Source organism: Anguilla rostrata, chromosome 11 (assembly GCF_018555375.3).
Source record: "Anguilla rostrata isolate EN2019 chromosome 11, ASM1855537v3, whole genome shotgun sequence".
NCBI classification, from domain to species: Eukaryota; Metazoa; Chordata; class Actinopteri; order Anguilliformes; family Anguillidae; genus Anguilla; species Anguilla rostrata.
This window is the reverse complement of record NC_057943.1, coordinates 36,306,600-36,324,291: the sequence shown is the minus strand read 5'-3', so window position 1 is coordinate 36,324,291 and position 17,692 is coordinate 36,306,600. Positions and strand designations below refer to the sequence as shown.

The 17,692-nt window shown below is 46.5% G+C and overlaps 1 protein-coding gene across 1 annotated transcript in view; it reads right to left on the bottom strand.

The window, feature by feature from the left end:
- The window catches only part of LOC135235083 (filamin-A-like), a 51,111-nt gene extending 33,980 nt beyond the window's left edge, over positions 1-17,131 (bottom strand). Inside the window, exons 1-6 of the mRNA XM_064300280.1 lie at positions 16,951-17,131; positions 12,804-13,292; positions 2,548-2,799; positions 2,164-2,261; positions 856-1,003; positions 514-632 (exon numbers count right to left, since the gene is read on the bottom strand). Coding sequence (XP_064156350.1) covers positions 514-632; positions 856-1,003; positions 2,164-2,261; positions 2,548-2,799; positions 12,804-13,188 — 1,002 coding nt within the window. The 5' untranslated portion in view covers positions 13,189-13,292; positions 16,951-17,131. The remainder of the gene's footprint in view (positions 1-513; positions 633-855; positions 1,004-2,163; positions 2,262-2,547; positions 2,800-12,803; positions 13,293-16,950) is intronic.
- Between the last annotated feature and the right edge of the window lie 561 nt (positions 17,132-17,692).

Sequence of the window (17,692 nt, the reverse complement as noted above, 5' to 3'; positions counted from 1 at the left end):
GGCCAAATATCATAAACTTTGCAAGATATGCAAGCGGAAACTGCTACTAACCCTCCCTCCCTGCTAACCCTCCTGACTAACCTGCCCTACTAACCCTCCCTGCTAACCCTCCTGACTAACCTGCCCTGAGACAGACAGTTCGATTAACCAATAGGGTAGCTGCCGCTGGCTCCCAGCAGCAGAGGCTCCTCCCTTTTGCCCCAGAAAGTGCATGCGTTCGTCCAGACTAAACCCGCCCTATTAACTCTCCTGACTAAAACCCCATTACTAAACCCCCACTACTAAACCTCCAAAGGCTGACACTTTCCCCCTCCAAAGGAGATTGGTCAGCTCAGTTTAAGTAAGCTCTGCCATTGTTGTGATTTAATGATGGATTCAAGCGTCATAAGTTTTCTTTTATTTGAGCAACAGTTGATTTCATTGCTGTGAACAGCATCATTGGCATTGTTATGATCTTCTCTAGTTTTATTTTGGTTAATGAAACCCCCCCCCCCCCCACAGCCTCAGCCTCACCTCCTCACGGTGCCCAGCAGGGTCCTCCACGTACACCAGCACCTCCCCGTTCCCAGCACTGACCGTCTCCACGGTGAACACAGCCTTCTTCATCACCATATTACCAGTGGGCTCAATGCCTGGAGAGAACATCAGCATCATCATCATCACTACCCATACAAATATGAACAAGCACACAGAAGCAACACAAATATGAACAAGCACACAGAAGCAACACAAATATGAGCACAGTGTAATCCTCGCAGGGGATTGTGCAAGCACGAGTGGGTCCTGTACGTGTACGGATTTGCGTGTGCATGTATGGAAGCACGTTTAAATGTCCAGGGGGGTTTGGGGGGTTACCTGGGCCATAGGCTCGGGCCTTTTTGGGGTTGAGTTTGGGGCGCAGCGGGGCCCCAGGCTTCAGCTTGGCCTTGGGGAACTGGGACAGGTAGGTCATCACAGAGTGCTCGTCCACGTTGGGGTCCACGATCTCCGCCGGTGCGATGACCTGCAAGCGGGGCGAGAGGGGTCGGACCCGGCGACGCTCTGAAGCCATTTTAAACTCTCAGCGCCCCTGTCAGCGTGTTCCTGAGAGCCTCACAATGACAGCACAATCCTTCTGTCTTTGTTTTTTTATTATTATGTTATTATTTATGTTATTTTTTGTTTTTTTTTCAGCTTTATTAGACAGGATAGCGTAGAGAGACAGGAAGAACTAGGAGGAGAGAGAGGGAGAGACGTGTGACAAAGGTCGGCGGTCGGACTCGACGTCGCGGCTCGTAATGAGCATGTGGAAAGCGCCCCACAATCCTTCCTTCTTGCTTCACCAAACACAGCGGCCATGAACAGCCTTGTTCACTGCACGCACGCACGCACCTTTTCACCCACAGCCAGGGTACACAGTGTGTGAAGTAGGGCTGCACGATATCAAATCACAGTTTTTCACAGTGTAATAAGACGTGGGGCGTGGGGCGTATAGGCGATCTTTTGTCTTTCCCCCCCCCCCCCCCTTTAATCATACCTGGTCCGGTAGTAATCAACCAAGAGTCGAAGGTCATGTGAAATGCTTTTGTGGGAAAAAAAAAAAAAAAAAAAAACATCACCACCGATATATATTGACTGATACATATTGGGTGTCGATAAGACAGCCAATCAGCAGCAAGGTCACACAGCATCTATGTGATCATGTGATTTGCTTTTTCAATCACATGGAAGCTGCGAGGCCTCGCTGCTGATTGGCCGTCTTACCAGAACCCAATAGACATCAGTGATGTTTTATTTTCCCCGAAAGCATTTCACAAGGCCTGTGATGTTTCATTGTTTACGACCGCGCCAGGTATGATTAAAGAAAGAAAGAAAAGAAAAGGACAAAAGATTATTTATACATATGCCACATGGCGGTAGTTGTTCTTACTACACTTTAATAAAAACGGATTCTATACATCATGCTGACCTAGTGCGCACTGTTGATTTTTTCTGAATTTTCACAGCTGATGAGATTTTCCTCATTCAGAGATGTCCTGTGTAGGGGACATGGCTGCACAGCTAGGACCTGGGCAGTGAATAGTTTTGAGGGGACTCAAACTGGGGGCTTTGCGGTGCACTTTCTAGAAAACCGGTGCGTCTGTGTAATTAACAGAGCGGTGATGTCATCGGGCGGGGCGGTACCTGTGGGATTCCCAGCCAATCGTCCGCTTGCTGCATGGCCTCGCGGGCGTTGTCCACTGGTTTCTCCTTGTCCCAGGAGTCCCAGTCCGGACACAGCCCTGGGGGGGGGGGGCACATCACACTCAATATGCAGCGCTGAACTCATTACACACTCTCACAAGGGGGCTCCGCTGTAACCACTGACTCAGATTTCACCACTGCACCTCAGCCCCAGTCAGTCCTCAGCCCCAGTGTTGCACACAAACAGAACAAACAGCCACCCCAGAACCTGCCCCAGCCATGCACACAAACAGTCCCGACAGAGTCACCCCCAGTCATGCACACACAGATTTCACTCTCAGTCAGCCCCAGTCGTGCACATAGACAGACAGGGGCACCACTCACCTGGGGCACAGCTGTCCACGAGAGCGCCCAGGGCCTGGCCTGTCTGCCAGTCACGGCTGAAGTTGGCGATGGGCAGGTCTGGCACTTTGTTCTGGATCCATCCCAGCAGCCTCTGCTTTGGCGTCTTCTGCTTGCCCTCGTCCTCCTCCTGTTCCTCGTCCCACATGGGCATGGAGATGGAGTAGTGCAGGATCAGCGTCCATATCAGCCCCAGAATCAGCTTCAGATTCCCGTCAACGATTGCCTTCGAGTCTGAGAGAGAGACAGAGAGAGATTATCTGGATTCTACAGAACATTAAACAATGTTCAAAAATAGATCACAAGGCTGTCAGATCTGCATCTTGCTAAAGGACTGGTTCCCGCTTAAGTGGCAGACCTCTCAGTCTGATGTAGAATCCTGTCTCCTCCTGTGCTGGCAGTGAGTTGTGTTGGTACTGAGCGGTGCTGGTAGTGGTCTGTGCTGGTAGTAAGCTGTGCTGGCAGTGAGGTCAGCAGCACAGCTGTGCTGGTAGTGAGCTGTGCTGGTACTGTGCTGGTAGTGAGCTGTGCTGGTAGTGCGGGTGCTGCAGCACAGCAGGACAGTTCAGGACGGGCCACAGCATCTCCCAGGGAGGGAGGGAGGGAGGGCGGTGATTGGCCGGATTCTCCCCGGATAATTCTGAAAACGAACCTCCCCAGTCAGCCTGTGAATGAAGTACATGTGCTTGCGGTGCAGCTGAGCCAGTGGGCAGCCGGGTGAAGGGAAGGGGTGACCGGTCATACACGCTCACGCACGTGACCTTCTGTGCCCTTCTGAACCGTGGGAGGACACCGCAGAACGGAAACAGGCCCAAAAATGTGATCGGGCATTCCAAATTTGAAGAGTGAAAGGAATTGTGGGAAAGAACTAAGTTTAAACAAAACAGTACCTCAGAGGACTAATAAAACAGAATGTAAATCCACACACACACACACACACACAAAAAGAAAACAAGACAACATCCGAAAAATGCGCAGCTCTACCTCCCACAAGCTGAAGCCCCGCTGCACTCCCACTCTGAGCCCCTCACAGCCGGACAGGGCTCCGTGGGATACAGCCCTCTGAGGGACAACTGCTGGAAAGTCCCCGTTGTCTGGGGTTTTGGGACTCCTCAGAAAGCATGGCAGGAAAACAAGAGGCCTGAGGGATACCCTGACTGGCACCGGCGACAGCCAATGGCGTTCCCCGACTCAGTCCCGCCCACACGGTTCACAAGAGGCAGCCCATCTGCAAATAGAGCCAGTGCAGTGCTGCTTTTAGCTGCCCAAACACACGCTCAGTTCTCACACACCTCACACAGACCCTCACACACACGCTCAGCTCTCACACACACACACACTCAACTCACACAACTTGCACACAGTGCAACACCCCCCCCCCCCCAGGTTAACAGGTCCCTTCCTGGTGGGATATAGGATATAGTCTCTAGTTGTCATATAAAATGTAAATGTCATCAGTGCACAATTTAACTTTACAGCTCACATCACATGAACAATTGGACCGACTGCTTACACGCAGACGTTGGCCCTGTGGAAGACTGTGTATGCTTAAGGGAACATTTTTAAACAATCACACGTGTGTGTGTGTGTGTGTGTGTGTGTGTCTGTTTGTTCATTAGCAACTGAATAAAGTACTTTTGCCCAGCTGCTCTTTGCTTAAGAGCTGATTCAGCAGGAACTAGAAGAATATGTACATGGCTGGATCAATGTGGAATGTGATTAGTATATAGCTTTGCATTAAAACGCAGAGTGCTTTTTTTCTAGAGAGCATTGCACTGATGAACTGTGAATTCTCCACACTGTGTGTAAGAGAGAGAGTTATCACAGTGGCCATGAATTCAGAGTGTATTATTTTTCCCCAAACTCGACAGCCCAAACTCCAGGAACAGATATGGCTGATATAGCATTAGCTCCAGTAACCACACCACTCTGGGAAAGTGGGAGGATAACCACCCTCCACCAATCACACCCCACCCCCTGAGATCATCCATTTTCACAAAAGACCAAAACAATATTTGTGCATCAATTAACCCTTCCACCCGAAATCCCCCACAGAAAAAAGGAAGAGTCTACAGCATGTAATTATGACCAAAAACATAATAAACCTACAGCACGTAATTATGACCAAAAACATAATAAACCTACAGCACATAATTATGACAAAGCCGCACAACTGCAAGTCAGAAAGTGATGCAAACTGTTGGACTGCACGCGAGCAAAAGCTCGGTCCTGTGAGAAGCCCTTTCCCCCAAAGGGGGGCCAGCTCCACAGACACAATGATCACTGACAGAGTTTGGTGCTGATACAACACCGACGACGTCTCTCCCATGGCAGGGCGGAAATTATTATATCCATATACTATTACCAGGCATTATTATACCCATACACTACCAGCCATTATTATACCCATATACTATTATCAGCCATTATTACACCCATACACTACCAGCCATTATTATACCCATATACTATTATCAGCCATTATTACACCCATATACTACGAGCCATTATTATACCCATATACTATTATCAGCCATTATTACACCCATACACTACCAGCCATTATTATACCCATATACTATTATCAGCCATTATTACACCCATACACTACCAGCCATTATTATACCCATATACTATTATCAGCCATTATTACACCCATATACTACGAGCCATTATTATACCCATATACTATTATCAGCCATTATTACACCCATACACTACCAGCCATTATTATACCCATATACTATTATCAGCCATTATTACACCCATATACTACGAGCCATTATTATACCCATATACTATTATCAGCCATTATTACACCCATATATACGAGCCATTATTATACCCATATATTAGGCCTACCAGACATTATTATACCCATATACTATTACCAGCCATTATTATACCCATATACTACCAGCTGTTATTATACCCAGTTATTGTACAGAATATAGTTTACCAAAATGATTGAAAAAAAATGAATGACAGCAACAATAATACAAATTTATTATGTTGTTTAACCAAATGGAAGGGGCACATTGGGTATTTGGGGCAGAAGGGGCAAGTGCGTCGCTGGAGCCCCCACCCCTGCACCTGCATCCTACATGCCTGTTCCGCAGTAACAAAGAGGAGAGGAGGTGGAGACGGAGAGAAACAAAGCGACAGACAGCGGCGGAGACAGACAGGGCGTGGCCCGGCCCACGCCGGAGACGGGCGCGCGAGAGAGCCCTCCCGCCAGGCGACGCCTTCGTCGGCCGGGCGCGCGGAAAAGGGCGGGGGGGCGCACAAAGGCGCTCTCTGACACTCGGGCACAAAGACGCGACTGTCGGAACCGGGGCGGCCCGCTCTGACCCGCAGTGAGCATGTGCAGCGGGGCGACCGCGCATTCCTGCTAAAGGTCACCGGCCCCAGTGGAAACACTTGCTCATCGGTCACGTGACAGATTCTGACATCACAAGCCACAGCCGGGCAGTGTGAGCACGATGGGGCATTCTGGATTAGGGACAAACAGAGCAATTTCCGTCATCTGCGTTCTCTGATTACATGTCCTTCAATCTGAATTGGCTACCTGAACACAGTGTGTTGGTAACTGTCTTAACAAGGGGTGAATCACAGAAAACACATCTACTCCTGAAGTGAGTCATGGGCGACGTTTGGGAACCTCTGGGGCACATGAAACAGAATGCCTCCCCACACAGAGTTACCCCGCTGGTCTTTGTCCAGAAAACAGCGCCCTCTGGTGGAACTGGAGTGTGCAGTAAGGACATGCACCCATTCCTTTAGGCGTAATGATGTCAATCACACCATTTCCAAGGCAACGTGAACGTAGATGTGAACAATGGAGGCCAATATATCCTTAGGAGAACCATCATCATCATCATCATATTCTTACCATCTCAATCACCATCAACATTGGTACCATCATCATCATCCTCCACCTCCTCATTGTTTCATTGGCATGTTCATTTGCAATACTGATAACTCATGCAATACAAGCCATGTCCTGCTCTGAGACTGTAACCAGGGCTTATAAAGTCAGCATATCAATATCAGATTTTGACACACGCACACGCGCACGCGCACGCACACACACTCGCGCACACATGACAGGAACCCAAAAGCATTCCATTATAGGCATCCCACAGGAAACATCCAGTCAGACCCTCTCTGAGCTTAAATGCATTGCACTCCTCCAACAGTTTCAAGAGAAATTCCCAAGACTTGGTTCCGGTCTGTGAGAAACATGGAAACAAGAGAGCCGTCAACCCCCCCACCCCCCAACCCCCCCAACCAACTCCATTCCATTCCACTCCACCCCACCCCCCTCGGACACTCCTCACCCCTCGCTCATTGCAGTTCGCTGGGGGGTGGAGGGGGGGGGTTGAATGCCGAACGCAGCCAGTAGTTCAGCCAAATAAGACCAAACCACTCAAGCCGGACCTGACCCAAAGCACTGTCATTCACTCCCACTGACTGACATTTTCACACCAAAAGAAAGCAAACATCACAGTCCAGACCACTGCTAAATGACAACAAATGTCAGATTTTTTTCCACCCAGCACCAAAACTCATAAAACAGGAATTCTCTCATTTGGTACCAATAGAATCATGCAACAGCCGAACACAGGAAATGCAGCTGAAACTGATCCCAGGACAGGAAACAACATCCTGCCAGACATTCCGGCTCTAACAGCCTGGGTCTTGCCAGACATTTCGGCTCTAACGGCCTGGGTCCTGCCGGACATTTGGGCTCTAATGGCCTGGGTCCTGCCAGACATTTCGGCTCTAATGGCCTGGGTCCTGCCAGACATTTCGTCTCTAATGGCCTGGGTCCTGCCAGACATTTCGTCTCTAATGGCCTGGGTCCTGCCAGACATTTCGGCTCGAACAGCCTGGGTCCAGCAATGCCAGCCACTTGATCCGCTTTAATTGGATTAATTAATAGAGCATTTCACACAGACTGCAGATAATATCCGATGAATGCTATAAACAGCTTTAGTAAAAGCAACTGATTTATACTTAATCACTAGGCAAGACTTGATCCTAGAGGTCACATGTAAAGCATAAACATATTACTAATGTTTACTTGATGTCTCTCTTGCACACCAGAACCAGCTATCTTTGCATATTACACACCTGCACATACACTAAATGAGAAAAACTGGAAAAAAATGTGGACACCCCTTCTAATTGGTGGGTTTGGCTAGTTTACATTGCATTTATTTGGCAAACGCTTTTGTCCAAAGTGACATACAGTAAATGCATACCCAAGGTCATGAGAACAACTACAAAACACAGGTCCGATTAGGTACAATAGGCATTATGTAACCGTTATCCATTAAGCCAAACTAGAAGGAGACATGACGGCAAGCTACAAAATCGGCAATACAAGTACAATACAAGTGCTGGATGGAGATACGCGTGTAACATGAAAATGCTACAGGAACAAGCTGGAGATCTACCATCCTGTAGGTTTTCATTTCAACCCTAATTTGGCACACCTGACTCTACTAATTAGCAGCTCAACAAGATATCTAGCCGTTGAATAAGGTGTGCTGCTTTGTTAGGTTTAGAATGAAAAACCTACAGGACGGTAGATCTCCAGGAACAGGGTTGGTTACCACTGGTCTAAAGAGATGCATCTTCAGAGCGCGGCGGAAAATGGGCGGGGCCAGAGTGGCTCAGAGAGGAATGGGGAGTGTGTTCCACCACTGAGGAGCTGAAAGCTCTGTGGTCGGGACGCGAGAGAGCCATTCACCCTGATGGTAGGAGGTGCAAGTCGCCCTGCTGCAGCAGCCACACCCATTGCTAACAGGTGCGTAAAATCAAGCATACAGCCGTGCAATCTCCATAGACAAACATTGGCAGTAGAACAGGTCGTACTGAAGAGATCAGTGACTTTTAACGTGGCGCTGCCATAGGATGCCACATTCCCAACGATTTCTGCTCTGCTAGAGCTGCCCCCGGTCAACTGTAAGTGCTGTTATTGTGAAGTGGAAACGTACAGGAGCAACAACAGCTCAGCCGCAAAGCGGTAGGCCACACAAGCTCACAGAACGGGACCGCTACGTGCCGGAGCACGTAAAAATCAAATGTCCTCAGTTGCAACACTCACTACCAAGTTCCAGACTGCCTTTGGAAGCAAAGTCAGCACAAGAACTGTTTGTCGGGAGCTTCATGAAATGAGTTTCCATGGTTGAGCAGCAGTACACAAGCCATGCACGATGTTAAGCGTCAGCTGGAGTGGTGCAAAGCACACCTCCATTGGACTCTGGAGCAGTGGAAACATGTTCTCTGGTGTGATGAATCATAGTTAACTATCTGGCAGTCTGACGAAAGAATCTGGGTTTGGCGATTGCCAGAACGCTACCTGCCTGAATGCATGGTGCCATCTGTAAACTTTGGAGGAGGACGAGTAATGTGTGCTTGCAACCTTGGCAACGGTTTGGGGAAGGCCCTTTCCTATTTCAGCATGACAGTGCCCCAGTGCACAAAGCAAGGTCCATACAGAAATGGTTTGCCGAGTTTGGTGAGGAAGAACTTAACAGGCCTGCACAGAGCCCTGACCTCAACCCCATCATATACCTTTGGGGATGAATTGGAACACTGACTGCGAGCCAGGCCTTATCGACCAACATCGGTGCCCAGCCTCACTAATGCTCTTGTGGCTGAATGGAAGCGAATCCCCGCAGCCATTTTCCAAAATCTACTGGAAAGCTTTGCCAGAAGAGTGGAGGCTGTTACATCAGCAAAGGAGGGACCAACTCCATATTAATGCCCATGACCTTTGGAACGAGATGTTCAACAAGCACATATGGGCGTGATGTTCGGGTGTCCAAATACTTTTGGCCATGTAGTGTACCATTCAATGCCCATTTACAAAATTTTCATATCAGCAGATTGTATATTTGGCCATAGATTAAATGCCGATTACATTCTCCCACTATGTAAGGAGGTGCCTGTTGACCAAACCACTACTTTTAGGCTGTTTAATACTTAGTGTTTCATACTTTATTTTAATATCTTATTATATGACCTGTGCGCTTGATTCTGTTACCATATATTGTCTTGAAATGGTGTAAAACACTTAACCCCGGGGATCAGTAAAGTTTTAATATATCCATCGACCAATCAGATGCCAGTGCATACTGATCAGTGATGAGCAATTCATGCAAACACTATAATGACATTACCAGTGGCATCTAATGCTAATGACATCATAGCCGACATCAAACAGCAATGACATCACCGTTGACATCAGCCACAGATTCGTCTCCGTCAAGCCAAGTTTTTACAGCAGCTGCTTTGAAATCACATCGGAACCAATCGCAGGCCTCTCTCCCCCAGGGGCGTGGCCCGTGTATGAATATTAGCTGTGATGACTGTTAGCCAGATGGTGTTTATCAGCTAGAACCGATTCAGCGGAGCGAGCCAACCCGAATCACGCAGCAGGACAGCTGTGGAGCGCCACGGAGCACATCGCACCAGCACACAGACCCGCCCCCTCGCCTCCCCCCCCCCACCCCCAGTACGCAGAAGAGCAGCCATACATGCAGCCACCGCGTGTGAAACGGGTGGTTCTGCGCGGTTCTGCCACCGCGGCTAACAAACTGAGGGGAAGTACTGTTCTCGCCCCCGCGGCCCCCACTCCCAGCACCCTCGGTACCGCTGCAGTCGTTCCGCACGGGGGGGGAACGACAGGCTCCATTTCAGCCGCTTTTCGATGTGGACGTTACTGCACAGGAAAGACATAATAACAGGAAACGTGAGCATCACAGAGGTCTTGGGTCAACCACCCAACCACAGGAAGTGAGATAATACAGCAAATCTCCTGGGATTGGAGGGAGGCAAAGCTCTGCCATTGCTGGGACTACCACCCACCAACCACCCCACACCCTCCCCCCACCCCTCCACAAAAACCCAACACAAAGAAACAATACTCTAAAAACAATGATCTTCGTCACCAAGACCAAATAGGTCAGACTCCACATTGCTGGCTGTTGCCATCTCAAACTGCCCCACAGAACAGCACTGGCTAAAGACTGCAGTGTAAATGAAATGACCTCATCTTCCTCAGGGTGTCTCTCCAGCAGTCAGACACAGATCAGAGCACTGCTACTATCAGGCTGTGTGGAAGCTTCCAGCACGTGGCTGTCGGTCTCGGAGAAAGACAGAAACGAAAAGAAGTGCAAGCAGACAAACGTTTGTTGGCGCGGCAGCTTCTGGACATTACCACCGAGGCACTCGAACACATTACAGGCCCAAAAGTACGTGGACACCTGAGCGCCACACCCATGAGTGCCTGTTGAGCATCTCAATCCAAAACCACGGGCATTAATATGGAGTTGGTCGCTCCTTTGCCGCTCTAACAGCCTCCACTCTTCTGGGAAAGCTTTCCAGTAGATTTTGGAACATGGCTGCAGGAACTGGTTTCCATTCGGCCACAAGAGCATTAGTGAGGCTGGGCACCGATGTTGGGCGTAAGGCCTGGCTCATGCTGAAGCAGGAAAGGGTCTTCCCCAAACCACTGCCACAAAGATGCAAGCACATAGCTCTCCAGGAATGTGATTGTATGCTGTAGCATTAATATTTCCCTTTACTGGAACTTAAGGGGCCTAGCTCAAACCATGAAAAACCATCCGAGACCATTAATCCTGCTCCACCAAACTTTAGTTGGCACTATGCATTCGGGCAGGTAGCGTTCTCCTGGCATTCGCCAAACCCAGACTCGTCTGTCAGACTGCCAGATAGTGAAGTGCGACTCCAGAGAACGTGTTTATCCTGCTCCGGAGTCCAATGTCAGTGTGCTTCACACCATTCCAGAGCACGCTTAGCATTGCGCATGGTGGTCTTAGGCTTGTGCGTGGCTGCTCAACCATGAAAACTAATTTAATGACGCTCCCGATGAACAGTTGTTGTGCTGACGTTGCTTCCACAGGCAGTCTGGAACTCGGTAGTGAGCGTTGTAACCGAGGACAGATGATTTTTGCACGCTACGTGCTTCAGCACTCAGAGGTCCCATTCTGTGAGCTTGTGTGGCCTACCGTTGCTGCTCCTATACTTTTCCACTTCACAATAACAGCACTCACAGTTGACTGGAGCAGCTCTAGAAGAGCAGAAATTTGACAAACTGACTTGCTGGAAAGGTGGCATCCTATGACAGTGCCACGTTTAATGTCACTGAGCTCTTCAGTACGACCTATTCTAAGGCCGATGTTTGTCAATGGAGATTGCATGGCTGCACACTTGATTTTATGCACCTGTGTGGGTGTGGCTGAAGTAGCTGAACCCACTCTTTTGAAGGGGTATCCACATACTTTCGACCATGTAGTGTATTTCAGAACAAAGGAAACTCCTCTCCTCCCCCCCCCCCCCCCCCCCCCCCCCCCACCAACAAAAACAAAAAGGAAAAAAAAGACCCTAACTCCTTAAATTCTATAGCCCCTTAATTTTACAAAACCCTTAATACTCTAAACCTAAAAACACAACAGCCTATATGTCAACACCCGAAACCTTTTCAACCTGTCCTCCATCCAAGGCCTCTCTCCACATGGCAAACGATCTCCAATATCAAAATGAGAGATAAAACAAGGATATTAACATATCCATGATTCAAATTTTATTTTGCATAACACATCACAAATAGACTAACACGATACGGATAATGTAGCGACAATGCGCATTAGCACATGTATAAGCATAAATATACAATAACGCTGGTGTCAGAGTATTTGAATGGTTTGGTTTACACTTGTTTTAGTTCGATGCTTCATGACTGATGTGTAGCTAGTTATTATGCACTGATCTTGCGATTCCTACGACCTACACTGTGTGAAAAACTGCGAAAACCTTTCATTCTCAGCGTAAGACACGTCGCCTATCTGCCTAATGTTCCCATCATTTCGTATTCACTCCACAAAACATAAAAAAACTCAATTCTTTGACAAAGCTTCAATTTAAATCATACTCAAAACATAAATGCAAACACTTGCTTAACTTTTTCCAGCTGAAAACTATTCCAAAGCAGAATGAAAAGTAGGGTAAACACATGCAATCAGCTGTACACAAAGCAAGCAGACAAACGGGACTTTAATATAATTTCACATCAAACCAAAATCGAACAGCTACATTAAGACAAAAAAAACCGAGAAGATTTACAAATATACCACAACACAGCGTGAAATGCAGTCAAATATAATCAAACACTACTTCTGAAATATAATTGTAAAACTACTCACCGATTGAAACGAGTTTGATATTCTCTTTCTCCAGGAATTCGAGCGCCACCGAGACGTTCTCCAGCTGCATCTGTCGGAAGGTCGGGCGCTGGTTGTACTTTCGGAACATCTTCCTCTGACTCAGTACTTCGATGAGCCCGATCAGCCGCAGCCCATCGCTCAGGTCCGTCTGCAGGTTGGCGATCCGCTTGTTGATGCATTTCAGGTGCTCGTTACACCAGCGAGTGAAGGTGTTCTGCTGAATCTTCTTCCAAGGAGCGTCTTCTGCAAGGTCCTTCTCCGTGGCCGGCATTTCTGCGTCCTTGTCCGGGTCGAGAGAGGAACTGGAGACTGGAGACGCGGCGGCAGCGCCTGACTGATTGAATTGTGGGTGTGGATAACTCATTTTGACCCTGCTTCCTCGCGCACGGTCTAGTTTTCAGGGTGGGGTCAACAACACGGGTTTTTATTGTTCCACGGGTCACCTCTTCCTTGGTATGATACTTTTGTCTGGAAACAAGAAAAATAATAAATATTTGAATAAAAATAGAATCTCATTAAGGAATTACATTTTATTATCAGATGAACGGGAATTTTATTTCAAACAGATAATGGTCAGCACGTGACCGTCTGGGCGGTCCATACCTGAGTTTGGTTTGCTTTTTTGTGAATGGGGAAGTCGTTTCAAAAGATGTAATTGATCTCATCTATATATTTTTAACCCAATCCAATACAAAATGTCTCACAATGTTTCTGAAATGTTTTGTCGATGTTATAACACTGGCAGTACGTGGCAGCAACATTTTGGGAACATTTTGTTTGAGCTGGGATGCGTTTGTCATGCTAGATGCAAACTTGGGATACTAGAGATTTTGCACCAGACATTGTTGAAGTTGGTAAGAGGCGCTGTTCCTGCACTTTCCATCCTCGGCCACAAGCCACGTCCAAGCAACACAGAATCTAGTGTGACATACACAGCAAGTCCACATCAGGGTTCATAAGCTCAGCTCTCAGTTACATCTGTAATCTGTCTGCCAAAGAAGCACAATAATGTGATGTCACTCACCTAACACAATAACCACTGCCCTCAATGGCACGCATTCTTGAAAAATCCAAAAAATTACTATCAACAGGCTTCTAACGACAAGCTATCCATTAAAGAGTTACTCCCCTTTCACTGAAGGATTCAAACACACCCACCACCCAGAAATCACATTACCATATACTCTCCAAGTTCCCACAGTCCGCCATCTTGGTCCCACGGTACTAGTCTCAGATTGGTGTTTCTTTAATGAACATCCTGACCTAATTCTGAACACCTGGTAGAGTGGTCTGTCAGCTCAACTGGAGTAATGATATTATCAAAGTATAATACTTTTTAAAATTATTATTGCTCACAGAGAAATAATAATTGCTTATGAAACAGAAAGTGCTGGTGTGACACAATGCAAAATTAAGCTCAGTTTGCCCCTGCCACAAGATAGCCTGTACAGTGAGGTACTCCTCTGGTCATGTGACTATCACCATGACAGCCTGTACAGTGTGATATTCCTCTGGTCATGTGACTATCACCATGACAGCTTGTACAGTGTGATATTCCTCTGGTCATGTGACTATCGCCATGACAGCCTGTACAGTGTGATATTCCTCTGGTCATGTGACTATTACCATGACAGCCTGTACAGTGTGACATTCCTCTGGTCATGTGACCATTACCATGACAGCCTGTACAGTGTGATATTCCTCTGGTCATGTGGCTATCACCATGACAGCCTGTACAGTGTGATATTCCTCTGGCCATGTGACTATCACCATGACAGCCTGTACAGTGTGATATTCCTCTGGTCATGTGACTATCACCATGACAGCCTGTACAGCGTGATATTCCTTTGGTCATGTGACTATCACCAGGACTGCCTGTACAGCGTGATATTCCTCTGGTCATGTGACTATCACCATGACAGCCTGTACAGTGTGATATTCCTCTGGTCATGTGACTATGACCATGACAGCCTGTACAGTGTGATATTCCTCTGGTCATGTGACTATCACCATGACAGCTTGTACAGTGTGATATTCCTCTGGTCATGTGACTATCGCCATGACAGCCTGTACAGTGTGATATTCCTCTGGTCATGTGACTATTACCATGACAGCCTGTACAGTGTGACATTCCTCTGGTCATGTGACCATTACCATGACAGCCTGTACAGTGTCATATTCCTCTGGTCATGTGGCTATCACCATGACAGCCTGTACAGTGTGATATTCCTCTGGCCATGTGACTATCACCATGACAGCCTGTACAGTGTGATATTCCTTTGGTCATGTGACTATCACCAGGACTGCCTGTACAGCGTGATATTCCTCTGGTCATGTGACTATCACCATGACAGCCTGTACAGTGTGATATTCCTCTGGTCATGTGACTATGACCATGGCAGCCTGTACAGGGTGAAATTCCTCTGGTCATGTGGCCCCGGCACGAAGGAAACCTTTGAAGTATGATATACCCTATTTTTCCACTATGATATACCTCTGGTTGGAGCTGTCTCCTGTGGAGCATGTGCCTCACAGTTAGTGACTCTTATTGGCTGCTGCTGTAGCTAATCAGCAAACAGGGACACATTACAAATGTAGTTGTATGAAGTGTATGCAGCTGCAAACACACAATATGAACTATTTTTTTAGTTGACATTGACAAAACACAGCTTTTGGAACCTGTCCCTGTTAGTAGGTTCACGGGATAAAGATATGGAAATTATAATTGAAATACAGTCATCCCAAAACAGCTCACCATAATAATTTTACTTTATAGTAAAATTAAAAATTTAATTGACACATCTTTGCATATCAACAACTTTTCTGTTGCTATACACCTCACGGCAGTACAATTTTCAGTCTAAACAATACACAATTAAAACTGCACAACAAGTGTAATTTTGTGGAACTATCAATTTGCTGTTGAGGTATTTTTGCCGTAAAGGTCACCAATCTGTAGAATGGAGTCACGGATCTGTGAATCCATTCTACAGATTTGTGACTTTTACAACAAAATACTTAAATATTGTCGTGGAAGAGATTCATTTTTCAGTCACAAAATCTAACGGAACCATATATAGTAGGCAGCAGAGTCAGCGATGGGCCTGGGCCTTACAGGGATTAACCCCGACTGCACTCGACATCCAAAACCAGCTGTCAGGACACAGATAATTTTTATTTCGGGATTTATAGATTCGTTACGGAGTCCGGGTTCAGGTCTTCGTCCATCTCGGCTATACGTGCAGCGCTGTGAACAGTAAGCTATCCAGTAAACGCTGACCTCGTCCAATAAGAGCTCACAAGAGCCACTTTCACTGAAAATAAGTCATGAATAAGAATTAAATGAAATTAAACAAAATTCTATTCAATGCAAACTGTCATTATTATTGACTACAAGTTATATCAATGTAAAGTTGCGCAAATACTCAATGCCATAGCTGTGCGACTAGCGTTCTTTCCTGTGTTTCACAACGAAATAGCAAGGCTGCTAAATGTAGCCTGGTCTCAATTTTTACAGAAGAAAAATACACACAATAAGTTACTGTTCTATATACGTCATGGACCAAAAAAACAAACATATTTTTGTAAATGTTACCTCAACATCTCCACACAGTCCACAACTTTTACATAGGCAATACGTGCCCTCTCAGATTTGACTCGATCGTTGATTGACTGGTCGCCTAAAGCGCCTAACGACGTAACATTCGCTTATAACCGACACGAACAATGAAGCATGCAAAATACTCAATGACACAAATATGGAAATATATGTGAAACGAACTCGCATTTACACAAAATATTTCGTTTCAATTAAACCATAACACATCTTACATCCGTCCAATAGGGAACACGTCCTTTATCCAAGTAGCCTACAACGTATTCATCAATATTTATTCACCACTCACCAACCAGAAATATAGGCTATTTCGCTTTACGCGTTGAGTATGTATGCGTTAAATATTACACGAACCTGACAACTGATTAATCTTTTTCCAAAACTTTTTGCAGTGGTTCCGCTGATACAAGACGGGTCCGTTATTCTGAGGTAGCTATCGATTCCTCACACCGTACTGTCCATTGACCTCTAATCAGTTTATAACAGGTATGAAAAGAGTTCCAAACTTACTTCGTTATGAAGCCCACTTTGTTTCTATAGTGTTTTTTATAGGGACTCGCGGACACCAAATCCTCCGTCTGTCTCCAGCATAAAGCCCAAGTACAGAAAACAAACTTCGAGTGTGTCTATGACACTGCACCACCCACCCGGCGCGTTCTGCCTCTGGGGGAAGCCCTTACGCACCAGAGAAGGAAGAGAGTACCGTGACAGCAGCTGATCTCTGTGCTCGGCCTTAATTGGTCAGACAGATACACACTGAGCAAAGGGGCTTTACTCCCATGAAATATGTTTCAGAAAACAAATGTTGACGCAATATAGGTTACCACGCCTTCAGATTTTTAAGTATGATGTCACCCTCTCCAGCTCGCAATCACATCCATGAGCTCCAAGATTCGGTCCTGAGGGGGGTCAGTTTTAATACTTATGTTTTTGTTTTCTTTTTTCTTTCTTTACAATGTTTTATTTACACCCCCCCCCCCCCCCCCAAAAAAAAAAAAAAACACATTGTGTGCATGTGCAGTCTACTCTCGATCAATAATTTGCAATACATAGTTCTTTAAACACAAGGAAATTTCTGCAATTAGAAGATTAGCTTTTCTCGTGTCATACGCATTCAAATTTTGTAAAATTAATAACCTGGATCAGTGTTATCATTTTTGGAATTCAGGCTCAGGGGGAATCATTAAAATGTTCAGACTGCATTTGCACAAAGATGTATGATGCACTGCATCATTAAAATGTTCAGACTGCA